The sequence below is a fragment of the Neocloeon triangulifer genome, unplaced genomic scaffold (assembly GCF_031216515.1).
Source record: "Neocloeon triangulifer isolate White Clay Creek 2 clone unplaced genomic scaffold, ASM3121651v1 ptg000014l, whole genome shotgun sequence".
Classification (NCBI taxonomy): domain Eukaryota; kingdom Metazoa; phylum Arthropoda; class Insecta; order Ephemeroptera; family Baetidae; genus Neocloeon; species Neocloeon triangulifer.
The window spans coordinates 4045660-4073512 of record NW_026775556.1 but is presented as its reverse complement, the minus strand read 5'-3'; the positions used below and the strand labels follow the sequence as shown (position 1 = coordinate 4073512).

The following is a 27853-nucleotide window of genomic DNA, read 5'->3' as shown; positions in this document are numbered from 1 at the left end:
GGAGGCATGAAAAATTGATTCCAGGAGTTTATTGACAGGCAGAAAAACAAAAGTCAAGTTGTCACAAGTGTCGAGCGAGGAGATATTTCGATCTCGGAAGCATTTCGATAGTTGATGGAGAGGGGATTCGCACCTAATTCACAGATCGGGGGGAACGAGGAGCGTTTCTAATTAAATCTAGGCAGCGGATCGGCGCGCGATGGCGATGAGGGAACAAAGGCGGCGGCGCGCAGCTGCACAATACACGATAATAAATGCTCAAGCAGGCGCGTCTTTTGTATGATCCATTGTTGGCATCCATTAGGCAAAAGCTGCAGTGCACGGGCGAGCTGATGATGATTATGATCTATGCATTGTTCTCTCTTTGAGTAGCAGCAGCAGTTGCTCATCTGGGCCGCTGCACATATTCAGCCCTTGTATCTCTCTCTCTCCAGGCATTATCCCCGGCCCGGCAGTCACGGCATGAAACACATTTCAAACTTTGTGCCGTGCACTTGACGAGATTAAATGCCCAACTTAAATTTAATTAATAATATAACAATTTCACTTCTGACACACACAACGAGCAGATAATCTGTGTGCCACTGCGATTGTGCAGCCGGATGGAACGGATTAATTCTCCCGCGAAACCAAAAATAGCGTCTGAATTTGAATTTTGGTTTGGAAAAAATATTAAAAAGTTTTGCATCAAGGCGGATAGAATGCATGGAATACATTGCACGAAATAACAGATAAAATTTTTGATTAAAATATTTGCGATTAATATTTGAAGCGTTACAATAAATTATATTTGCTTTAAAACTTGGCTTTGACGTGGAAAAATAAACAATATTGAAGCTCAAAATATTATATTTCAATTCTTTCCACAATCTAAATAATTTCCAAGACATTATTACATGCCAGGTTTCATCACACTCAATCCACCTTAAGTGAAAGCGCGTGGCATATTTGAGAGATAGAGAATTCACTTTATCTCCGTTGCAAAAGAATTTTCCATCTCACGGGGGCAACGACAAAAATTTGTGCAATTTTCCGCAATTTTCTTTTGCCACCGTCAGAGTGAAATTTCGCTCCTCCCACTTGGCCCACAGGAATAATGCACGAGGATTCTTTGTCGCACCGCGTGTGTAATATTTTGCTGACAGGCAAATTAAAAAATTTCTGTCGTGTTTGCACCGCCAAAAGAGGAATTCGCGAATTTGTGCAGCGAAAACACGTTTTTTGTGTGCAGGTATAGTGAAAGAGGAGAAAGAGAAGAATCACTGGCGGATTACCAGCCGGATAAATATAAAACAACATTCTTGCGCGCGCTCCCTTTCAGATACACTCGGTGCTATATATCAATAGTTGCAAAAGAAAAGCTGACACGGGCAACTTTTCCATTCAATCGCAGGGTTTACTGCGCGCGCCGTGCCACCGCTACTTATACGCCCCAACTTTAATAAATATATTTATATCTCCTCCTCTCTCCGCCCGCCGTGCGATGGATGGATAGATGGGGAGCATAACTCTCCGCTCTTTTTTCTCGCTGCTGCAACCGTCCGTATTGTGAGAACGCGAGATCATACCTTGCTTGCTTTATTTGCCGGCACGAATCGATCCCAGATTGATTCTTTTATCTGCAAGACGTCGGGTCGAGGAATATAAATTTTATTATTCTGACACACCCTACAACTTTTCTTTCCCATCACTTTATTGGTAAGCTCCTTGTTGATTTAATTAAAAGCTGCACGTGTTCCAATAATTTTTTTATAGCTTTATCAGCATAATAAATTTTGTAACAATTTATATTAATCATCTCTTATTTGTTTAATGACTTTCATGCAACCAACAGAATTGTAAAATCTATCTTAGTTAATGTTGCATATTTTCTAGATATTATAAACAGTTAAAAAGTGAATATAATTTATGTATACAAATAAATGTAAGGTAAACAATCAAAATGAATTACAAAAAGATTAACAATGTCTCTATATTTGTACAGTTTCCTAAAACAAGACCAAATTTGGCAAAATTATGAAATTGTTATGAAATTGTTTGTACGCGTTGCAAATCTTCAGTTTTTTCAAAACCTAGGAAATATTGACAACTCCAATGCACATAAATAGTCAAATGAAAACAGTTGAAATAATGGTAGATATTTATTATGTAATAAATAATTTTTTGTTTCAATTCCTTCAGTGTTCAGGCTTAGTACTTGGAGGGAAAAAAATTTTAAAATCATTTAAAATTTTAGTTTGACATGCTATGTTATCTTAAAAAACAGGTAAAAATTAACAAACAAATAAAATTATTATATAATACACCTTAATAGAATCGTCGATAGCTTAGAAGAACCCAAATTTTGGCCAAAATTTAACTAATATTTCACAAGTTAAAATTTAATTTTGACCAATTTTAAAAATAAACTTATGCAAATAGGCGCTTATTCTTGGCTGAATAGACTGACTGGAAATGGCAATTTCTTAATTGAATAAATTGATCAATAAATAGCAATTTGCCAAATAATCAAAACAAAAAAGTTTTTCCGGACTGATTTGGTGATTCGTTTCCACCAGCCGAGAGCTAGCGCGTGTGTGTTTTTCCATAAATATTTTGATCGCATCCATATTGAGGGAACAAAAAGCGGCAGCTTGGGAGCGAGGGCGGAGGAGAGCAAGGAGCAACCGAAAGGGCATCAGAAAGAGTTTTCATTACGCTAAGTGCTTGCAGATATTGAAAAAGATTTCAATACACCGACCGAGCGTCGGGCCGAGCGGAGCAAGAGAGACGTGGGGCTGCTGGCAGTGGGCTTAATTTCTTCCAAAACGGTTATTGGCAGAAATTGATCGCCCGGCCAGATATCTTTTTGCTATTTTATGCGTCTGCGAGCGGTACACGAAGCTTTTTACAACTGTTCCTTTGGGCTGCGAGGCGCACAATTACATAAAAATTCGATGTGGATTTACGAGAATTGGGAGGGAAAAGTATAGTCCCGACACTCACTACCGCCATCGTTTTTTCGCAGCTTCTCCTTGGCGCCCAAAAGCAAGAGAGAGCAAGTCTCTAAAGGTGATCAATCATTCAGGACAGCTTTGTTATTGGCAGGGCCGAGTGACAAAAAGCAGGTCGAAAACTCTCCTTAAGAAGAAGAGCAGAAGCCCCCTCTTAATAAAAGCCGTCTCATTAGCCCGATTGAACGATCAATTTTTCAAAAAAAGAATCTTCCAGTGAATTCGGTTCTCAATATATTGGAGGTCGCACCTGCCAGTGCAGCAACGATATCAGGGCGTGTTTACAAGAGGGCGGCCGATGATTACCCTGTCATTCAGAGCGGACGTGCGCCGTTTGCTCAAACAGACTCGTGTTTGCAATTTGCGCCGCCGGAGAGAGAGAGAGCGCCAATTTCGCACACCCTCTGCATTTTACTGCCACCCGGATTTGCCACAAATAATATTTTCCTCTGATCACGAATTCGAGTAAATTCAAACCAGTTTTTTATTTTAGCAAAACACATTATGTTTGCAACTTGTAGAGGCGGAAATGTGTGACTTTAAAGCAGCAAACATTTGCGTCAACTTTTGACACGAAGTTTGTCGGAAAATTAACGTTTTGAGAGAAATTAGCCAAATTGGTTGGCACCTTTCTCGCTTTTGCAGAAGAGCAAACTCGTTTTCCACTTTGCTCTCGGCAAACACCAAAGTTTCACTGGAATTATTGACACAGAATTCGCGCGCAGGTATAATTTCGGCGGCCGTTTATCAAAAACAATAATGCCGTTTTGCGGCGCCAGGAAGAGGAAGGCATTAATAACACGAAGAGCTTTTTCTCTTCTCCCTCTCTTTGTAAAGTATGCACGTGTGTGCGGCCTGGACTCTCGCTGGGTTTGTGCGCGCAGGGAGCAAATGTTCCCCAACGTGCAGCCCTGGTCCGACCGCCTGCAGGCCTAAGCGACACAAGCCGCTTCCGCTGCGCAATTAGCCCGGAAATAACGCGACTCGTTCAGCCAAAAACACACCAACTTTTTCCACTAAAAAGGCAAATTTACTCTCGCTGGAAATGCTTCATTACTTTAAAAATGCACAACCAAACAGTTTAAAATCACCCCTTTCGTCAATTATTTCATATCTTTTTTGTCTTTTTTATTATCATTTTAACACTGTACTTTTAACTTATTGTTAGTATGTGAAAATCCTCTAAAAATATATGCAATTTTACGTTTTTATGGACAAAAAATTGCAAGGTCCTACTTATCAACGTTTCACACTTATTTTTTAAGATGCAGAATGGCTCATGTTTAAGATTTAGGAATTGAAATTTACTTGGGCAAAGTTGTTTCTGAGCACAAGACATTTTTTTTTATTAAATTAATTTTTAATTATTTGATACAAGAAAAATCAAATCAACGAAGGTTTTAATTTGTTTATTGATGCCGGGACTGATTCAAAATTGACAGAGAAGAAAAAACGCACAAAGTATTTTAAATCTAAAAAAATTCATTTTTCACAAAGAAGTAAAAAGTCTATTTAGTGCCCTGATTTTTATTCTCAATTAAAAAATTTACAAAGATCCAGCCATAATCCGACATGCATAAAAGAAATCAACACTCTAAAAATTTAAATATATTGAAATTACTGTTTAAAAAGGTCATTCTTGCACCCAACAATCGAATTTTTCTAGATCAAATTCTCATTGCTACGACATAAACTGTTGATTTATTTGATCTGCCATTGTCAAGAAAAGCAAAGAATTTTTGCCAAAATGCCTCAGGTTGGTTATTTGTTTATCCAAGTTTTTGATAAATAATCTAGAAATTTGCAGCTGAACTGGCGCCGATTAATCACCGCATTCTCTAAGACAATGATCACCATGGCCATGACTGCCCCAATGATTGCCCTTTTGACGTTGGCTGCGGACTGCGATCTGCCGTGGGTTATCATGGCAAGCCTGACCATTCTCGTCCTTGAGACGATGATCTTTCAGTTTTACAAGAGAAGGACACGAACAGTAAGAAATTTTTCTTCCTTAATATCACAGACAAGAGAATCTTAATTCAAATTGCAGACGGGCCGAAAGACAAAAGTGGCCATCGTAATTGCACCCTTCCTGATGACTACCGCAACAAATTGCTACGTTTTTCAAAGTGAGTTTGCTGTGCAATGATTATATTTGGAACTGTAACAAATTCTTCCGACAGCCACTGGCAGCAACATCCACATTTGCTCAATTGCTTGCGTCATCGTGATGGCCATCCAGTTTATAACAACCATGACAGCTTTTGCTTTCAATCAATTTTAGATCTCTTCTACAGTGCAGTTTTTTAGGTGGAAACTAAAATAAACGTTTGCTACATTTTAATTTTCATTATTTTTTTTATTAAATTAAATGCAATTTAAAATTGTTGATGCCGCAATTATTTTCTTCAAGGTTCTGAGAGGAAGTTCAATTAATGCAAAATTAATTCAATTGTTAACACCGTTTATTTTAAATAAATAAAAATATCCAACATGAAACTGATGGTATTTTTGAAACCTCGTGTTAAATAACAAAAACATTGCATTTTATTGAAATTTTTAATTAACTTATGTTGTTTTGAACGAGTCACCGGAGGGTCGTGCGCTTTGTTAGGGACGTTGTTCGCGTTGAACCAAGTTGCCTCCCGATCCACCCATACAAAATGACGAGTGACCGTAAAAAGCGAGCGTTGGATATTGAATGCCTTCGTCGGTCATCAGTTATTGTTTGCGGGCCGGCGGCGCAAAAGTAGCGAAATTGATTCCAATCATTCAAATTCGCGTTCGCAAATTAGTTTTCAGCCAATCTCGATTCCCGGCAGCGACACACGCGCCAGAGCTAGTCGCTATTATTTCCGGCCGCACAGCAACAATGGCCACAAAAGTTGGGAAACTTTTCTCTCTGTTCACAAAACCGGCCGGAGAAAGAAGAAAAAAAGAGATCCCTTTGTGTGTTCCTTCGGTGCAACTTTCCAATTTTCCAGATCAGTTTCGCGCCTTTCAAATTCCTCGCCGCCTTTTCTCATTTCGCGCCAAGAATCCAATCGAATTTATTTGCGCCGAAATGGAGTATGTGAGTGTGTCTACCTTAAGCGTGTGAGAGAGCGGCAGGTAACAAAGCAGAGGGCGCCGGGTGATTAATGGCGCCGAGCGGGCACGTGTTTTGTTTCCCAAATACTTGACCACCCCGTAAAGCACCTGCCCGAGAAAAATAAATGTAAAAAAAAAATGGGCAGAAGGAAAAATGGCTCGCTCGCTCGCTCAATAATTGCCTCGAGCCATAAATTTTTCAATTCGCACTCTGCTCTGCGCTAATATGAAGTATCGACAAAGTTCTCGTTCTCTCTCAGGCGAATTCACACGTGCACCCTAATGAATCATCGCAAAATTTCACCCTTCCAGCAGCAGAAAAACGGGAAATAAATTACCCCACACTTTTGCGTTTCGACCCAAAGTTTTAAGGTTAGAAAAAAATTATCGCAGGGCCTCATTTGATTTGAAACACTTTGAGGAAGGTGTGGAAAAAGCAAAGTTTGCTCTGCAGAGACAAATCAATAGAGCTCGAGAAGTTTTTAAGAAATTCGAAGCCGGGGGATTGTTTCTTGATAAAAAGCGGATTTGGGGAGAGTCGGTTAATCCGCAATCAGAGGGCGGGCTGTTTAATTGAATCAAAAGGCGGCGGAAAAGTGGAGAGGAAAAGTTCTCTCGCTTTTTGTCGCCAGGCAGGCAGGCAGACCGACCGGTGTTTTAATAATTCAAGCGTAAACTCAAGGTGTAACAAAGGGAGAGAGCGGAGGAAATTGGATTAAAAATTTTTCCGCACGCTCTGCATGTGGAATCCATAAATCACGCTTTGAATAGAGTTTGCAAAGTTTATATTGGCCGGGTGCTGCTGCTTTCCCTTTGCAAAGGGATACCCAAGGAGAGCAGAAAGAGATAAAAATTGTGAGCGAGAGGGAATTCGAAATTAGGACGCGTTTAATATCCCGTGCCAGCAAGCAGGGGAGGTGTTTTCCTTCTCCCGCAGCATTAAATTGAATTAAAGGACGAAAGGAATAGATTAAAAGATTGCAAGCGGCTGTCACATCTGCCAGCGACTTTTCTTTTTTCCGACTCGCGGCAACTTTTTTCGCTTTAGTTGAGGTAATTAAAGAATGCGCTTTCGCTGGCTCGGCGGGATAACAACCAGCAGAAAAAACGTCCGCCAAAAAGCAGAGCCGGATAATGAGCTCAAGGCGCAAACGAACATGCAAGAACGAAAAAAAACTCGCATTGTTTTCTTAACACAAAAACGTGCAAAGAAAACAAGCAGACCAGACAAAAACATAATAAGGAAAACTCCGACGGCATACCTTGGAAAAAAATATGCAAATTGGTTTAAACATTTAAATTTTTCACTAGATTTTTATTTTTAGATTTATCGACTTTTAGGCTTTCCGCTAAATCTTTCAACCTTTTGAAATGGAAAACTGCTTTCAATTAGAGGGAGCGAAGAATGAAAATCAGAGTTGGCGGACACAAAGACAAAACGTAATAAACCCGTTCGTTTTTCAATGGTTCTTTTGAGAGGACCATCCATCCACCCATCCATCGAGGCTTGCGTTGAAAAGACGGAAAAAAGAGAGTCGACCGCACTCACTCCCTTTTCCTCTCTCTCTTCACACACATCTCTCGCTCACATACACACACAGAAAGAGAGAAAAGAGCAGAGCAGCAAAATAAATCAATCAATCAGGCCGGAAAAAGCTCAGCGGCGGATCTTTCAGCGCCACTTGTCTTGCTCCGAGGAGACGCCAAAGTGCTGCCGCGCCCGAATTTTTGCCACCAGCAGCTGTGTGCGTTGACGAAATAAAACCCGTTTAATTCAGCACTGTATAAATTTTGTTATTTTGTCGTGAGTGCGCGGCCACACGAAAATAAAACTTATCCCTATTCAGCATTATTTGACCGTAAAAACTTTATGTTGTGAGCAGACCGTGCAGCCTTTAATACGCACATCGAAGGCGGCCAGAGATGGGAAAATTGAAATGAAAAAATAAAAAATCAACTGCCGACCAGAATCACATATGGATCCAAATATTTTACGAGTGCGACACGAATCTCCTTAACAGATTTTTTGAACCCAAATTTCAAAGAAAAACCGATTTCTGACGAGGAAAAACGTGATAAGTACAAACTTAATGGCAATAATATAAGATATTTTTTAGAAAATACTTAGATAAAAACTTTTGGTTAAGTTCACTAAGTGGAAGCCATGATTTAAATGCAAAAAGGCGAACAAATTTAAAAGTAAAGAAATCATACCGAGTATTAAGTACAATAAAAATTTTATGATACAATTGAAATTGCCACAGAAAGATGAAAAAAAATCAAATGTTTTTTTTTCATTCCATTGAAGAATTGAAATGAAATAAAGACAGATCTGGAATTGTGACAATTTGTCAATTTCTTACATCCTCTGTGAAACAAGTCAATATCGTGTAGCTTTTGCTCAAAAGAGACATAAAAGATGCCGGAGGAATGAAGCAAAAGTGCGATCCGTGTTTTACGGCAGCAAATTGGTTTGCAACGCACGACGCGTAAAACAAAGATCGATTTTCTCGAGAGGAAGCTGGAAGGAGAAAAGGGCCTTTAAATTTGAAATTGTGCCCTTCATTTGTTTAACCGCGCACTGACACTTGAGCGGGCGGGCGGGCGGGCGGGCGAGTATAAATCACACTAGCACTTTGGATAAATACGTCTTGCTCCTTTGTCGGCGCAACCACCATCACTCATTCAGCCCTTCTTCCCTCGGCACAGCCATTGTTTAGCCCGTAATAAAAAGAAACATTAAGTTAAAAGCAGCCCTCCCAAGCCCGCCTAGATTAAGCAAATTCCCTCGATTTATTAATAAAACAATGTTGCCGCGGCGTGTGAAGAAATTTGTATGCAAATTACTTCTTGATGCAAGAGGCGCGCCTTTTTTCGCTTTTATTAATTTTCCCCTTGAAAATATTTTCGTAGTAAAAATTGCCTTTGGTTATTATTATTAAAAAATTGAACAAAATCGACTTATTTCAGTATTAAAATGATAATTTTAGTGAATTTTGAAATTCTGCCGAGCCAATAAAAATTTACATAAAGACCTGAACTTTTTACGGCCAACAGTTTTCGGAGGAATGCGCTTTGCAGGTGGAAAAGCGGAAATTGCCCCAATTCTGGAAAGCCGGGCGTCGTTTTGCCGAACGCATGAATAATTAAGCGGTCGCTCTTTACCATTTACCACCGCCGGCCGGTGCTGTAGAGTATTTTTTTAGCCGCTTTTGAAACAGAGAGAGAGAGAGAGAGAACGAGGGTGTTTGTAATTCTATCAAACGGCCATGCATCAAGCAAAGAGGCATTGACACAAAATCAGGCGGCCGTGAGTGTTGATTAATAATCGCCACAGCGCAGCAGCAGCAGCACCGGCAGATTAAGTGCGGCTGAGAGCTGTTTATTATGAATTATGGCCTCCCCCTCCCTCCCTCCGCCCTCTGTGCGGAGAGTGGCGATTAGGCGCGGCACTGGTGATTCAATCACGCGTCGCGCCGTGTGTGTGGATATCTTTTGCGATAGGGTAATGGCAGAGTAGCCCCGCTAATTATACACGCTGCAGTTTTGCTCTAATGAGCCGTGCAGTCTGCCATTGTGCACTCGCCGCCGGTCGCATCTTTCGCTACTCCCACTCCATAAAGCTGCAGCACCACTAATGGCCCCGTTATTTTGCATGGCGACACACACAACGGTTGGGGGGAAAACGAATCATATAATGGCTTTTTGTTTCAGCCGGGAAATAATTAGAAAACCTGATACAAAAATCGTGCAAACTTTCTTCATGGAAAGGTATCAAAATTTATAACACTGAATTATTAACAATAATTTTATTTTTTTCCTGTCTATATTTGAAAGCAAATTGAATACATTTTAAAATTGTTTTCTTTTTTCATTTAAATTTTTCAATCTCATTTTGGTTGAATTATTGTTTTGAGAGTTGCCTACTTTAGAATAAATTACAAGCGCTCTCTTCAAAATGACGAGGCAGAGATTTGAATTTACTATTTGCAAACAATCAATCTTATTTAGAAATAGTGGCAGAGAATTTCTAAAAATTTTCCATAAGAAAATATTAATTCAAGCAAAGTTAACCAACTTTTTGATTTACCTTTCTGCAAACTGGGACACCTTTTACTCTAAATTCTCCATCTCATCTCTGGAGAGTGCGGATGAAAAGTTTTGTTTTCTTTCTCTTCTCCCCCGTTTTTACTTCTGCTTTTGCTCTGCGACTAATTTCCTAAAAGTTGGACAGGCACACAACTCTACGCGCTGCATTAGGTCGGCGGCGCGTGCATTCTAATGTGTTTTCAGCTTTATTAAAAAGCAGGTGCCGGGAATCAAGATGAGACTTTACGTTGCACGCGAGAGACCGAGACGGGGAATTTTGATTAAAATTAATGTTTGTGCGGAGAAGTGCATGGCAGGCGGCGGCTCTTTGCAACTGCAGAGAAATTATTTGCTTTTTCTGGTGGCGCGCGCGACAAGAAGAGTGACAGAGTCAGTGCGGCAAAGTACTTTACCTGCGCGACGGCGCCGCCAGAGAGAGGTGTATTAAAATGAGAGAATTCTTGAGCAGCTCAAACGAATGAATGTGTGTGACCCGCTTTCCACGTTATTGCATTCCCTAAGTAAGTAAGAGAGAGGCACGCAAAACCCTCCGCCTTATTTTGTTGCCCCGAAAACTTAGTTTAAATTTACGATTTACGAAAGGGAAAAAACTGCCAGGCAGCCGAGCGGAGATCAAGAGTTTCTTCCATTTGAAGAAATTGAAGAGAGAGGAGCAAGTTTTTTTTCGCTCAAAGAGATTTCTGATAAATCGCGAGAGAAGTACTGATTTGCCTAAGTAAGAACGGCAAACAAACAAAAAGAAAAAACTCCATCTGTCAGATCGGATCAGCCTTTGACGGCGGAAGGCACTTTTTTCCGACTCGCGCCGAGTGTTTGAAGATGTAGAAATTGGATGGAGAGAAAGAAAGAGGGAGAAACGTGTAACTGCATCTCCTTCTCTCTTGATACGGCAAAGAATGGAAAAGTTGGTACGCGTGTGTGCCTGGAATATTTGATTGTGTGTGTTTGGGCAGAAGGAGTGCGTTTCCGGTTGCATATCTGCGAGCGGCACCTGGGCGCCGGTCGGGATTCGCCGCCCGGGCGCCGCCGCCACTTTTTTCCTTGGCAGAGAAAGCGAACAGGCGTGCATGATATATCGGCCGCATTTTTCACCGACTGATATGCCGCCGATGCGGGCCGCGCAGAGATTTATGGCGGCCGTGACAAAAACAATCATGAAAGTTGTACCAGAATGAAGAGTGAGAAATGAAAGAAGGCGGAAATGTGCCCTGCATAAGAGATGAGAGAGACCCGAGATGAATTACTCGCCGCCGGCCACTGCAATCCTAATTGCGAGAGGGGGATTTTAAAATTTCATGCCTTCTGCGGCCGAGAGCTACCTGGGAATTCGGCAGCCGGCCCAGCCTGGATTTCGTTCCCCAGAGGAAGCGAGAAACTTCTACGTGAGCGAGAGAGAGAACGACCAACCCCATGAAAAATGAAATTCTAAGAGTGAAGCACACAAAAAGCTCGTTTCAAATGATAAAAATTAATCCAGGAATCAAAAGCAATTAGCAGAATTGAGGACTGAAATAAATAGAGAGTTGCAAATCATCAGTTCATTTTGCATGGCTAACGTTAAAATTAAAATAAAACTGATCAACAGGAAGTTTATCATTGATCAATGTGTCAAAATCATACCAATTTATTCAATAAGGAGGCTCACTGCAGCGGATGAGGACTTTTGATTTCGGAAAGTTAAGTTGCTTTTTGGACAATAATTTGAACAATTCAATGTTTCTCTCCTAAGAGCCCTAATTTTTTATCACTAAAATTGTAATTTTTTATAATAAATATAGTGTGAGTTTTAAGTTAATTTTCAATATTTTTTATTGCAAACGTGTTTTCGAATTGCAATGGACGACAAAAAAATTTAAAAAGGCCTGCCTTGCCAGCCCAGCTGGGTTTTGAACCCGGCTCACATGGGGCCTGGACATCTCACATGCGGGCTCCCAACCCTTCGGGCCAGCACTGCATGCCCAACAATGCAATGAAAAAAATGGCATATCAGCAGTGACTCAAGGGCTCGTCTAAAGATTACAACAATGGTGTTTAAATTTCATTTTATTGTTGATAAGAACTTAATTAAATACGACAATACGGAGTCTGAAGGTGTCATAAAAAATTACTTTAAGAGAAATCCGATTTTGATATGAATTTCTTATCAAAAGCGGAAAACAATCGTCTTTCTCTCTGTTGCTGGTTTGCTCTGTTTGCGAGTTATCGGGCCGAGATAATAAAAAATTAATAAAATCTGTAACAGTCATCCAAGGTGTTCAATTCGGCTGACGAGATTTTTTTTTCTCTAAAGCTTAATAAGCAAAATCGTTCCTTTTGGTCCAACAATGCAATTTTTCCCTCCAAAAAATATATTTTCCAATATATTATTAGCTAAATAACAAACAAAAATTAAACTCAAAATCTAGCTGAATAAAAAATTATGTTGACGCATTTTGAGTGAGGGACGGTGTTCTGCGGACATTTCAGGCTGTGGACAAATACTGTCGCAATATCGGAAAACGTTCGCGCGCCGAAAAAAGGACAAAAAGTGTATTCGAGTAGGAGAGCTCGTTTCCTCGTTGCACGCAGCCGAGAATAAATTGAAAATTTATCGCGTCTCATTTCCATGGAAATGACATAAAAATAGCGCGTGTGTCGTCTCTCTCCATCGAAAAGAAAATTTTAATATTTTATGCAGCGCAAGAAAGGTGTTGCCGGGGGCAGGCTGCAATTTTGAAAAAAAAGGTGCTTGCGGAATTAATGCGTGGTAATTTTTGGCCGGGGTAGACGCACGTCGCCCTGCGGTCTAATGCATTAGGAGCAGCGCGCCCTGCCGACCCTGCCCCGATTAATCACGGCGAGGGTCGCTAAAGATAAAGGACTCACCTGGAGCGGCGCGTGGTGGGGTCTTTCATAACCATCACTTCGGTGATTTCGCCGTATTTGCTGAAGTATTCTCTCAGGCTCTCTGCGAACAAAAAACAAAATTATTTATTTAAACATGTATTACAAAATTTGATTAAAAAAAACAAGTAAATATTTTTAATTTAACTTTTGAAAAATCAGCCTCTCAATTCAAACTAAAAATTATTGTAGGGAAAATCAAAGTCTGCCTCTTGAATTGATTGTCTTTCTACCGCTTTCTTGTAAATTATGAAAGAAAGAAAGTTTTACAAATAGATCTATTCAGAGTGAATAGGAAGAAGTATCATATGCAAAAGTTTGGTGTGCCGCCACAAATAGGACGATCGAATTTTGCCGTTGTAGTATATTTTCACAGAGCTCTCGCGGGCTCACTCACATGCAAGCTTATGTGAAAATTGAAGCTGCAAACTTTATTGTTATTGCCAAGCTACACACTTAAGCGATTTGTAAACCGGCTTTCGCTCCTCCGCACCACCACCGTGTGCATGAATAAAAAATTTTCTATTATTCCTGCGAGCAAATCTTGCTGCGAAGAAGAGGGAATTTTTATATTCCTCCACCGACGAAAGAGAAATAAGAAGAAGTACTGATATTGTTCTTTCTCTAGGTGGCTCTCTTTCTTTCTTTCTTTCTTCCTTCTTGAATGTACAAACATACACACACGGGCCCTGCAGGGAGCCATATAAAAGCCGAGGGGAAATGTCAGACGCAACACATAATAAAATATTACAGCCGCTCGCACACATTTATGAATTTATCAAGTGGTGTGCGGATGGTCCTTCTCGCCGGCGGAATGTGTGCGCGTGTTTTATGCAAAAAGTCGGTCGGACGCCGCAGAAAAGTAAAAAGCCGCCGGATATAATTCCCGGCTCATTCATTATTTATGGCGCGTTTTATACAAAGCCCACCTTTCCTTATCCCACAATCGCTCGTGGTCGTGCAGCCCAGCCCAGCAGCCTCGGATGAAAGTACAAACTCCCACATTCAAACATTCCTTTATACCCACTCTAAACAAATTCTGGCTTTTGCAAAAGTAAAAAAAAAAACACCACAAATCATTGATGAAAAATGAATCGACGTTGATACAAGACATATAAATAATTCCCAATTGGATTGTTCCGTTCGCAACTTGAAATAAAATAGGTAGACTGACGACAAAATAAATAAAAGAAACATATTTTTCACGATTTTTAAGTTCTCTATTTAGTTAATTCTGGAATTGGATCTTTTGGAATTGTTTTATTCAGAATAAAAATATATTCTAATATTTTATTTTTTCATTTTTTGAAAAAAATATGGATTTAAAATTTTTCAACGTATTATTAATTATCCCAATTATTCTTAATGCTTAGTTTCAGATGATGTTTGAATCACCAATTCACCAGGCATTCTCTGCCCAAATAAAATTCAAATAAATTCAATATTACAAGAGAGAGAGAATAACAAATCAAAACAATATAAGAACAATTTCTCAACAATCTATTATTAAAAATTTCATTGGAAACTCCAAAAATGACAATCTTTGAAAAAAAAATATCGCAGAAAAGTTTTCATTCAAAATTATATCGATCAAGAAAATTTAAAACAAACATTAAAGGATAACTTTAAAATCTCACACTTCACTTGCCCACATTGCAAAATTTAATCACTGTGAGTGGCCAAGAGTTTTGTAATATAAATAGTTAGTCAATAATTTTAGCCCAATTTCGTAGGATTTTAAAAGTTACACAAGCTCAAAATAGATTTTCAGAAGCTGAAATATTTCTTTGTTGCTCAACTTTTTTCAACAAGGTAAAGCTTGTTTTGAAATTTCGACATGATCCGCACCTTGAGTAAACAAGTCGCTTGAGATTCGTAAGAAGAGCTTTTGAAAGTCTGCAAATTGCGTTAGAACCAAAGCAGCGTGCCCGGTGGGCGACAACCCTGTCTATTGCTGCTCCATTTACAACAATGAGATGATAAAGCCTTGTTGGCGGATGCAGCCGCGTGTGTTGTCGCGTCGAGTGGCCCCGGGAGGTTCCGCTGCCGTGTTCGAGCGGGACCGCCCGCAGGTCAAACCGCGGCGGACGCAATCGCTGAACTCGAATTAGAGCGGAGGAAAACAATCAATGGCTCGTTACCGCCCGACGCACAATAGAGACGCAAATTGCTGCTCACCTTTTTTAAGCAGCCACCCATTATGCGCGCTGGACAAACCGGTGGTCAGTCAGCAAATTGCTCGGAAACGTCACGTTCTTTTTTTGCAAATTCTGAATGGATTCAACTTGGAATGACGCGGAATTGAATTTTTAATCAAAAACTTCCTATTAATTTATATAATCAACTGGTTCAGCCATGAAGAACAAAAAATATAGTGCTTTAACAATAAAATTTAGTATGTAATTTATTTACGAAAGATTTTCTCGAATATTTATATAGTTTCATCTCACATTACTTTATATGATTTTTCTATTTTCAAAATATATATTGCAAATATTTACAGATCATAGAAAGCTTTTAAATTAAATAAAGTTTAAAATTGTTTTCAATCATTGAAATTGTAGTAACATTTCACATAATTATTATTTATATTTTCTGATCTTAAAATTATTTAACCCTTAAAGTTCATATAATATTCAATCATATTTGGCCATTTTAAAAGAGTTTCCATATTTCTCTGTAACTTAATAACTTTTATTATAGTGAAGTGAGTTTTTATCTTTCTTGATTGTTGCCAACCACATTTTTTAGGTACAAGAACTTGGCGTTTGGAGGGCGCGGACATGAAACTAAGTGCGCGGCTCAAAGTTAATGCGCGCGCACTAAAACACAAGGTGCTTTACGACAGGGGTGCACAAGTGGTCCGTGGAGGAAAAATTACCCGCGAGCCGGACAAACGAGAGAGCGAGAGACAAGCAGACCGTAATTCAAAAAACTTTTGCATAATGCACGCGCGTTGCAAGCGAGCAGCTTTTTCATTTGGTCAAAACCACGGACAAAGGGGACTTTCCCTTGTGCGCTCCACGCTAAACGCAAAGCAGGACAGAAATCCCTCGAGGGTTGACGATTGCACACACACAGAAATTCCACAATTGAATTAATAATGTCAACTAGGACTAGCTATGATTTCATTCTAGAATAAAACTTTCTTATAAAAAATAGCACCGATATAAAAGATGTGACAAAATGTATTTTCACTCCTCAATATTATTTTAAAGATTTTTTCAACAATTTCTGACAGTTAAAAATTAAAATTCTTAAAGTTTTTCTTGTAATTTTATTGATTTCTCGTTGGAAGCTTATAGTAAAAGTTATAGCTTTTGTGCTGAATTACATTATTGTTTGTATTTGTTGTTTATTAACTCGATCATTTTGATTAGTTGAAGTTGTAAAATTTTGAAACTTTGCATTCTGATGCTGAAAGCGTGAGATGAAACAAATGAAAATTATATGAAATAAGAAAAAGTTTTTTGCTTTCTTCATCACTAACAAAGACAGAGCTGGCTGAAAATAATTAGTCTCTTCTAAAAGTTTTCTCCTTTATTTTTTGCACAAAAAAGAAAAATTTTTCATAAAAATATTACCTAAATAGCACTATTTTAATTGGAATCCAAGCTTAAAAAGACGCTTTTTACGATAAAAGACGTTTTTGTTAGTCTGGACATCATCAAAAAAGAAATTAATTGCTTTTCCAAAAAATTGTATTTCCCAGACAAGAGTAAATTTCCGCTCCCTGCAGTCCAGTGAAATGCGAACAGTTGAATGGATAAACTTTGAAGTTGATGTCGCAGCGGTGCAGTTTGAAAATGCAACTGTGTGAAATTTTGGATAATAAAACGAGTCGGTTTTCATTTTGCAGCCCGTGCAATTAAGTGGCGGCGGCGGCGGAACGGTTAGCTGGGGATTTGGTGCACACTGCACGGTGTAAGTAATGAAGGTTGTTGCGGCGCCTCCGTGTCCGGGCAGGCAAGTAAGGAGGAGTGCTACTCGCTGGCTGCTGTTAACGGGCGGCGGAGGAGAACAAGCTCCATGGGAACAATTAAATCTCGTGTAATGTGCAGGCATTTATTAAACGGATGAATTTGTGCACCGAGCGCCTCCACTCTTAGATTAATAAAAAGCAGTTTCGCAGCACCTAATGACGGCTTTTAGTTGCGAATATTGCGCGCATTTTGCACTCGGCAACACGCCCACCTCAAGTCTCCCTTCTGCGGTTTCTCCGGCGGTCGCCACCAAATGCATTCAAACCTTCACAGCTGGCAAATTTCACTGCACTTTGCGGTTCAAATTATCTCTGGCATAATTACCCATTAAGAGCATCGCTTAAAACTCTCAAAAGTGAAGATATGGCAAAATAAATGGGTTTTTCCGAGATGTATCAATTTAAGTTTTTTTTTAGCAAGACTGGATAATTTAAAGGAACAAATTTAAGTTTTAAAAAATATTAAAGAACAATGTGATTAATATTTTTTTTTTAATTTAGTTTTAAACGTATTTTTATGGACTTCCTTCCTATAAAAATTGAAGCATTTTTTTTTTAAATTAAAATTGTTTTATTAGCAAATAATGTAGATTTTGAAATAAAATTTGTATTTTAAACGAAATTATTCTCAGACAATGAATTGAGATTCAAAGTGGAATGTGATGTGGAGATTTGCAATGCAAAGTGGCGTGGCCAATTAGCGTGCAGTTCGTCCGCGCACGCAAGAAGGCAATTCAATTTTATGCGTTATTATTATTTTAAGTATAATGCTTAAGCTTATCAGGTGGATAACACGCGCGAGCGACCACCAGCAATAAAAATTATAAACCATTCAAATGGCCGAAAATCGTCTCGTCAAACCGAATTATTTTATTTCAAAAATTGTGATTTGTGAGACAATTTGTTATCTTTCGTTTATGCTTTATCATTTACATTCAAAACTAATTTATGCAATAGGTTTGAATTTATTTGATTTATGTCATCTAAGAAAAATTATTTGACAATCATAGTTTTTATCCATTACATTAAGAATAGGAGCTATAACAATAATTTATTCAATAAAACAGGATAATCATTCCGATATTATGAATTGCGTACTTAATTCTCACGTTGTAATCTCACTTGTTTATATTATTTCATTAAAATTTAAAATAAAATCAAAGTTAATAAAAATGAAAGTGCGGTTGTAGTCGTTGACATTTGAAAATGGAAATCTCGTGTACTCGTGTTGTTCGTAGCCTTTATCGCAATCTGAGCAATTAGCCGGACGAGGCAGCGTGTTTTTATTTTTTGCTTGCACATTTCCGGTGGCGAGTCAGTCGTTTCGTGTTTGTGCGTCGCGTTTGATGGGCGAGCAAGCAAGGAACGCGAGTCACGGGATCGAGCGACACGCACCGAGCACCGAGCACGTGCGTCGTTTGCTTTATTTCAAGAGGTGCTTTGTGACACACCGAGAGATATAAAGGATGCTGAAGCTAATTAATCGCGACAATCAGAATTATTTAAACAAGTGCCGCTTGTTTGAATGACTGCAAACTCGCAAACTCAAAGCATAATTAATTAGTTGGTACTTTATTTTGCACATGTGTCTCCTTTATTTCATACAAATGAGATAAAAGTGAAAAGCAACAGACTGAAGTATAATTTTTTTTATGTAAACTAAAAAATGACCTTGGTATATATAATTTGATCGATTGCGACATCAATTATGCGCGGGTCTAGTGAGTGGACACTTGTCACAATTAAAAGTGCAAACGCGCGACGAGCAGCTGTTGTGACAATAGAGAATCAATATACAGCGTTTAAGGTTGGCTGATAATTTATTCAGGCCGGCATTCATTATCTGGCGATCATTATCGCTCGAGCACGTCGGCAAACACGAATAAGCGCCCGCATGCATTATTAATAGAGGCAGGCAGCCGTCGAGCGAGCAATCAATGCCGACCGCGAGTGGAGGAGCTTCTCGGAATCTAAAACGTTTGTTTTTCGCAGGAGAAATGAGAGCTGCTGCGTTTCGACCGAGTGATTATTTGCCCGATGGAGCGGTTGATTGGAAATGAGAAAAGCTCAAAGTTATCGCCGCCGCACATCAAATCACGTTCCGCCAACTGACGAGAGCGAGCTAAGAAGAAGTGCATCTCGCGGCGAGGGAGCGCCTGATTGGACCGAGCTATGCAACCAGAGTGACATTCATGGCGAGCGGGTTGCAATTTAGTTTTCCTTACAAATTATAACAAAAATGCTCAACAAACTCGGCTTCCATAATTGAGTTGATCAACTTTTATACAATCATGCTTTTATAAATCATCGAGGATGAGCACACATCGTGCTATTTCAAGATGAACTAATTTAACATTGACTATAACCGATTATTTACTCAGAAAGCTGAATAAAACCAACTGAATCCGCAAAGTATGAAATATCACATTTGGTCCTCTTAATCTGGCTAAATAATAAATGGTTTAAAGCTTAGCATTAAACCAGATCAGTAATATATATTTTATACTCGAATTTTTAATATAGAAGAAGGATTTGTGATTTACACAGAGTCTGTTGTTTGATAATATAATAATTTTGAATGTGAAAACGAAAACCTAAAATTTTAATATTCGGAGGAAAAAATAAACAACGCAGGAAAGTTTCATTTGATCAGTTGTATATAGTATCATTATTATCAATCACAGAGCTTAAAATCAGCAGTGTATGGATAATCTTACAAGAAGAACTATTTTTTATAAATTCATGTTAATTTTTTCTAAAAAAGTTTTTATTTTTCTTTAAAACAAATTGACATGGCTAAATTGAAAAAACTTAATTCCCAGAAAACTGTCCGATGAAAGCCAAATAATTTAATATGTGGCAATTTAGACAATAAACTTTGTATTTTCCGTGACGTTTTTTTTTTCATTATTAGCTCGCCAAACGATGAGGGGAGAGGGAAGAATGCGATACTTTGAATGGAAAAGCCCGAATAGAATTGAGAATTTATTTTCTCTGCATTTATAACTTGCCGTATATCATTGGAAAAAGGGAATTCGTGGAAGCTGCATTTCACGAGAGATCCTTTTTGCTGCGTGAAAGGCAAAAGAAACTCTCTGCTCGCGAAAAGATTGAAAAATGGTCTTTGCCGCTCGCCGGCGCAGCCTTTCCATCCGTCATCGGAAAAGGAAAAGTTTTTCTCGCGGCGACTGACAAAACAGCATTCTGCAGGGCGCCCACATTTTTCCGCTCCGTACAAACACGGTGTTGACATTAATGTTTGTTTACTGAAAGCAAATAGCCCTGGCACAATAGGGACGTGATCAGTCGAGTGACCTTTGAGTGAGTGGCCTTTTCAAATGCCGCCAACTAATGGACGCGCGGCGGCCGACGAAAAAGGCCCCCTCCTTAATCCAGATGGGCGGAATTAAATTAATTCGCGTCAATGGAATTTCGTCGATCAAAGAAAAGAGAATTCGCGCGTCGGCAAACACAGAAATCTTATTTGATGAAATTAATTTCAAGAGGGAAATGTGGGGCGATGCTCTCTTTGTGCTGCTTATTACTTCATAAGAAAGAGAGACACGCGAAAGGAAATGTAATTGGGTGGAGAAGAAGCGAGATGGTGGCGGTATCTGCGCGAGAGCAGCTGATGAGTTTCGCTGCTCTCTTAAATAAATTTATGCTCATTCTTGTGTAAACATTTTCTTGTTCTCTCCGCTGCGAGTGCTGCTCTCGAGATAAAAAGAAGAAAGCATCGGAGCGAACCTCTCTCCACTAATTTCAAATTCAAAACGCGCGACCAGAGGAAACAGATTGCGATGCTTCTGCGTGTGCTGTTTGCCTTCTTTCCAATTCAGAATTTCTTCTTTTCTTATTACTCCACACAAAGCAGAAAGAGAACAGCCGTAGGAAATAACTGAAACAAAAATATCCACTCTGCTGTGTACATATTTGGTTTGCCTCCTATTCAATCAGTCCGACACAGTTAAATCGCATTAAAAATTCCATTAAAGCTTCTTTTCAAACCCAGACTGAGTCTAACCTGAATAAACGTCAAAGGGGATTGAAACCTTATTTTAAAAAAATTTAAAACCAATAACACAGTATTGACTGAAGATCCTATAATCACGACAGTTAAAAAAGGTTAAGAGTTTTTCAGGGTGAAAAATAAAATTTAATAAAACTTTCTTAAGTTGCCCACCATTTTTAAACTTGTGCATTTGTCTGCTGCAGTTTTCATTGAAATTATCAAAATCTTTGTAAGTATTATGAAAATTTTAAGATATTCTCTGAAAGTATTTAACCAATTAAATTTTAAAATAAGGAAATAAAGTGGAATGTGTGTTAATTCTAAGAGTTCAGTTTTTAAAACATACTAGAAATGTTTTTGACAAAATAATAGAGGTTTTTGCGAGCGCCATATTTGGACAAAAGCACCTTTGTGGATGACGATTTGATATTTTTGCCACTGTGCTCACGATAATGGGGTGTTGTATAATGATATTATGCTGCTGCTTTGTTGTTGGCGGCGCACAATGGGCCGACTTGTAATCTTGTAGCCCCTATTCAACGCTGCGCCTCTCTTTTGCTGCACACAAAAACGTAATTAAAAATAATTAAACTTCACTTTTCACGCGCACAACGGGCGCCTATCTGATCTTTCCTTCCACCCCAATTGTTTATTTGACCAGCCGTCCGTCTGTACTTGGACCATCAGAGTTTCCACGAAAACTTCATTAAAACCCGAGCCGCCCAATTTCACCTTTGGTTCACCGACACGCTTAATTGGAGCACCTCTCTTGATGAGTACCGCGTCTCGCGTTTCCCTAATTCGCGAAACGAAAAACTCACTTTTCAGATTTTTGAAATTTTTCGTTTCGACTCATGCGGATTAATAAAAAAGTCCTGATTGGCTCCATTGAAAGCGCAGTGAAAAGTTTGCAAAGTCAATCAATCAAGCGAATCCTCTAATCAATGGCACCAGATTCGTTTTTTTTTTAGCTGGGGTGAATTTTTTGTGTGTGTCCGGCCAGCCGCTGGTTTTCAGGCTGCATAATTCACGGCGAGAGGTCCCTCGCGATAATAAAGGACCCGCCGCTCTGCGTGCGTGCGCGCGGTGTATTTTTATTTTATTTTTTATTGATAGCCCGCTCCAGCTGCACGGGGCGGCTAATAAATCACTAATAATTCCCCGGCCGCGCGCCCGCCCGCGAGAGCGCACCATATGAATAAAACAAAAAGAGAAAAAGAAGTTGGAAAGGGTTTCTCTGTCGCGAGGGACACGTCCGGCCGATCGGCCGAAAAAAATGGCCGCCTACCTGGCAGCTTTTTTATTTATTTCTTGCGGAAAGTGTCATTATTAGAAGTTTTGCGACGCAGTGAAATAGTGCGCCCGCGACATAATGGCGGGCAATAACATTCCGCCCTTGCTGCTGCACCCAAAAGTTTCCACTTTCTCAATATGGGGCCGGGCGCGGCCGTAAAGGGCGTAAATTACGTCCCGCTAGTTGGATAATAATTACTCTGCGCTGCCTCAAATATTAAACAGACAAACCGCACGACTCGCCGAAAATGTTTCCACAACATTTTGAATCAAGACCTACAATTTCTATAGGGGGCTATTTTTTTCATTGTCAATTAAAAAGATGGAAATAATAGTACATTGAGCAAATTAAACTAGTCAAAGGTATTTTTAAATATTTACATAAAAAATTGAAGTCCATTAAAAAAAATATACAAAAAAAATGTTGTTAACCATTTAAATATTCCGAAACTATACAAATGAATTTTTAAATTTCAAGAACAAACCTTAAAGGTTCTTATTGTAGATGTAAACTTCAGAGGAATTTTTTTACTTCTATTGTAGACTTTTGTTAGTAACCAAAATAGTGAAAGAAATAGTTAGCATAATACTTCCTTAAAATAGCAATTAATTTCTCTGATCGTAATTTTTAGTTGATTAATTAATTGTGGTATTTTGAAAGTTGAAAACAAAGTGTTGCTACAAATTGTAATTTGATTTTGAAATAATGTTTTTTGGCCATTTCCGTTTTTTGTCGTCCCCTTTGCAATCAGAGTAATGGCTGGGTTCAATTTTTTGGTATCACATCTCTTTCGACGATAATTGCGATTTGAGCCGCCTTTTCCTTTTTGCGGCTAGAAGCACGAAATGCTCTCTGAGAGAGAAAGTCTGAGAGCACGCACCGCTGCAAAAGTACAATTCCGGGAGGAGCAGAGAAATTTATGGACGTCAAGCGATCCAGCACGAATTAGGCGATGGCTTTCCTTTCTTTCTTTCCTTCCTTCTGCTCGACGGAAAACACAAAGATCGAACCCGCGCGAAAAGCTGCTGCGGGATTAATTTATCATTTCTCGTGCTCGCCATTAGACACGTTATTACGCCGCCGGCCTAATTTATTGGCACCAGCCACTCTGCAAAATTAGGCGCGCTTTTTGCCCCCCCGCAGATTTTTTTCCGACGTCCCCTACGAAAAAAGCGAGACGGCTCTTTAATTAAGGCGGCTTTTGTATCCGCACAAGGTGATCAATCAAAAGTCTGAAAATCAAAATCGCAAAAAAACATTTTCTTTTTAATGCAAATTAAGCAGATTGAAAAAATAATCTTCTTTTTAAGGCTGTGCTTAGAGCTTCAAATATGACATGCGAACAAGACTTTTAAATTATTTTGATTTAGAAAGTTTGTGTGTAGAGTGGTTAACATAACCCGAAATTTTTTATTTTTGATCATAAAATACCCGCCAAAGATCATTTCAACAGTTATAAATTATTTTTATTATTTTTGAGCTGCTAAATACGTCCTCAATTATAGTTTTTACTAAAAAGACTAAAAAATAGAAGAAAAAAATTCAGTTTCGCCCTGAAATGATGAAACAAAAATGTTTGAAAGTAGCAATTAAATGATGAAAATTGGTTTCCAATATCCAAAATCAAGGTATTTTTAGATTATTAAATCATTGAATTATAAAATCTAGATTTTTTTTTTCGCTCATTTCAAATTATCATTAGTTGGTAAACCGCAAGTGTAAATCGTAGTGTGGGTTAATCAGTTGAAAAATTATAACCTTCCTTCACTCTAAGTTAAAATTCCACCTTAACTTAAAACTAGAATTAAAATTGGAATGCTAAGCAAGTTGGCGGCATATTTTCATTTTTGTGCGTGAGTCACTCAGCGTCGAGACGGAATTTTAATTCGAATATGTGACGGTGTGTGCGGTGAACAAATTATTGTGGAGAAGAAGGCTCTGCATACGTAAATAGAGTGATTTACGGCGATGCGCGCGAGTTGAAAGGTGGCGAGACGTTTATTCGGTGCAATTACACAAAGCGCGTGTAAATGAGCCCGAGGGGAGACGCGATTTCGCAACTTGGCCAGACGTCCAGAGAAGGGCTCGCAGCTATAAATAAAAGTGTGAACGCCGCAGTAGCAAAACGATATTATGAAAGAGACGAGAGAGCCGACGAGCAGGTGCACTCCTTTGAGAAACCCAAGTGCCCACAACTCGCTCTGCACGCGCCCCATTAATTTGCTTTTGTTTTCCTTCGCCACTCGGAATGCAGCGAACACGATCAAATGTCAATTTCGCAAAGAATCTCTGATCAAAATCAAAATGCTGACTCTAATCTAACTTTATCAAAAATCTTTACAAACAGGTTCAAAGTGGAAAGTAACAACTATGAAATTATCAGAGATTATAAAAAAAAAGCATAAAATTCCATATTAAATTTATTCTCCATTCAATTCAAAACCTCCCCCCCCCCCCCCCGCAATCAATCAATTGTTATTGCCTTATCCAAATTTTCTTTTTCCTTTCTCTCAATTCCAGATTTAAAAAAAAATCCATTAAAAATGGTCTTCAAATTTACATTGCAACACATTGCAAATTTTTCAAATAAATATTTAAGTGTAGTGAAAAGCATTTCTTTTAATTTGTATAAAAATTTGTTTGCGTTGCTATTTTATTTTATTTTGCTTTGGGCTTTTCGTCAACGAAATCCATGCTTAAAACATCTTCAAGTATAAGATGGTTATACATATGGGTTTAATTTTTTTAGGGCAGCCATATTATAATTTTGGTTTTCAGATATTTATATTTATTATTATTATTATTTCCAAAAAAGGAAGTTTAAAAATATCATTGAAATTGTTAATATTTTTCCAGGATTCTGTATAATGACGACTTTCTGACAGTTTCTGGCCGCTTTAAAGCATCGATCATCAATGTGTATTCAGAGAAGTGCTCAGAAATAAGTGAAAGAGAAAAATGTGTGCCAAAATTAGCGACAGGTTTTGTTCGTTGGAGCCTCGCGGCATTCTATCAAAGAGTGACGTCAGCGGCTCTCGTCAATGGGAGAATTATTTTTAAGCAAACAAAAAAGCGCGTGTGTTAATTTGGCGCATTTGACTGCGGCCGCGACACCTGCTGCTGGACCGCGGCCAGACCAAGAGTGCAGCACAGGAAATTGGAAGAAAAGTTTCGGGGCCACCGGGGAGCCAAAGTTGGGCCGGTGACAGGCTCGTCGGCAAAACAAACACACGCCGAATTATTTAACAGCTGCACCAGAGCAAGAAAAGCTAGACAGGGATCGATTTCCTCCTCGTTTCGAATCTCGCGGTTGGAAACGAAACACGTCGTCGTTTAAACAGGGGTGCACATGAAACGCAATTACGGACGCGCGAGCGAGCTGCTGAAGGAGAAATAAAAAAGTGGCGTGCTCGCGAATAATCGTGCTTCGGAGGAGATAAGACCCAATTACTCGCGCCGTAATAACAGACTTGAGAGTATTAATTTTCGAGTCACTCTCTAAACGCACTCTCGTGTTATTATGCGCCGGGATGATTGAAATTCTAACCACCAGGAATGACGTTCGTTTGAGGCGCGCCTGCGATTCGCCACGCAGCCGTAAATTTTATACGACCGCGCGAATTTCGCCTCCGATTTTAATGAGAGTGCGACGATTTTCTTCGAAGGCTTTACGGCAGCTTCAAGTGCAATGGAAGATGCTCTCCGTTTATTATAGATTCACTAAAGGCCTTGCAAAACAGCCGACTTAAAAGTTGAAAACTTAAATGTGGACAATAATCTGGTTTCAAAATTAAAAAGTTTTAAATTTTTTAGGCCCACAAAAGATATATACTTTGGTTTAATAAATTTTTCAAAGTCGATTATAAATTTAATAAGCTGGCATATTTTGCAAGCATTTTTTAAGCAAATTTTAAATTCCGTTTTTCCGTAATAACTGCTCCTCAGTGTGGAGATAAAGTTAAATTTAACAATTTAATAAAGTTTTATATGAATTTATAAACATAAAAGTATAAAGCGTTAAGAAAGTTAAATATTTTAACAAAATTTCAACAGAGATTTTATGAACATTTGATTTATAAAAATAATTACAGTTGTTAACTGATCAATCCATACAAATTTCTTTGATAAGCTCAAAATTATATCTAGTCATAATTTTTACTTATGATGAATCAAAAACTTTTGCCCAGTCCTCTTGTTGGCACTTTGAAGATTATAATTTATGCATTTATCAGACTCCCTGCGGCGGGTGGGGTCTTTTTGATCTTGGAAGATTTAGAAAAATTCTTGCAAGTGATGGCGCCTATTTTCCATGAAACTCATTTTTTAAATTAATAGTTTTCAACAAATGAATGTAAACAATATATTTGTAACAATGTGGAAAGATAAAAAACAATAATAATAATGATGATTTGTGTAATGTTAAAGGTTATAAAACAATTTTCACATATCACTCCAAAGTAATGGAAATTCAATTCATTTCATTTACTTATGCGGTAGAAATGGAGAGATGAAAATTGCATAATTCTGTGAAGAATGGAATGTTTCCATCCACATCCTTATGTAAGCGGGTAAGTGCCGAGCTGATGCAGCGGAAAACGAGCTAATTGAATCTGCATTTTGCTGCGATAACACACGTTTTCATTCCCCGGCATGAAACTTGCATATAATCTGCTGCGAGCAGAAAACTTACTTCTTGTTAATGTGGAGCAGCGCTGCCAACTTTGCAGAAGAATGTTATCAAATATGCATGCGCAGGATCTAAATTCCGAGAGGGAAAAAGAAGAAAACAGCCCTCGGCAATAAATTTTAGGCGGAAACGAGAAAATAGTGGGGCGAGATTTGTTTTTCTCGCACATGCAGCTGCGTGACGAGCCGAGTTATGGGGCGGATGACAAAGGAGGCGCGCACCTTAAGCAGAATTAAGGAGACACCCGTGTAATTGCAAAATGGATTACATGCACACCTAGTCGTAAATAAATTTGCGCGGGACACACGAATTCCAGCGGCGAAATTTATCGCCCTCTGCAGCCGAATCGATTCCAGGCAAGGGTCATTACAATTATTACGTTTTCTTTTGATCTGTCTCGGAAATGCAATGAAAATATTTGCCGTGTGTATCAAAAAGGCAAAAAGGGCCAGGGAATTTCACAAGGGTAAGAAACGGAGGCAGAGTAGCTCATGTGCATGAAATATAAAACAAACACAAAATTCCCCTCGTCAGCCAGATAAAACCAACTTTGCGAGTCAACGTTTTGCTACTTTTGAGAGGAGAGAGCCATAATTTATCAAAACAGGAAAAAAATAAACAAGAATCAGGTCGGTTCTTTCGCCGTTTATTTACGGCGAAAGCAGATTTGCAAGAAAGAGAGTCAGGTGAATGGAATCTGATTGTGCGGCGCCTCGCTTCTTTTATCTCCCTCTCGCTGAAATATTATTCAGTCGCAAGAATTTATCCCCCGAAGGAGGCAACCGACGAGAAAAACGAACTC

At 38.9% G+C, this 27853-nt stretch overlaps 1 protein-coding gene across 11 annotated transcripts in view; it reads right to left on the bottom strand.

Annotated features, from left to right (window-relative positions):
- The window catches only part of LOC132201308 (RNA-binding protein Musashi homolog Rbp6), a 205354-nt gene that overhangs the window by 77252 nt on the left and 100249 nt on the right, over positions 1–27853 (bottom strand). For all 11 annotated transcript variants that reach the window (XM_059627367.1, XM_059627377.1, XM_059627370.1 and 8 more), the window contains one exon: positions 13059–13140. In XM_059627367.1, coding sequence (XP_059483350.1) covers positions 13059–13140 — 82 coding nt within the window. The remainder of the gene's footprint in view (positions 1–13058; positions 13141–27853) is intronic.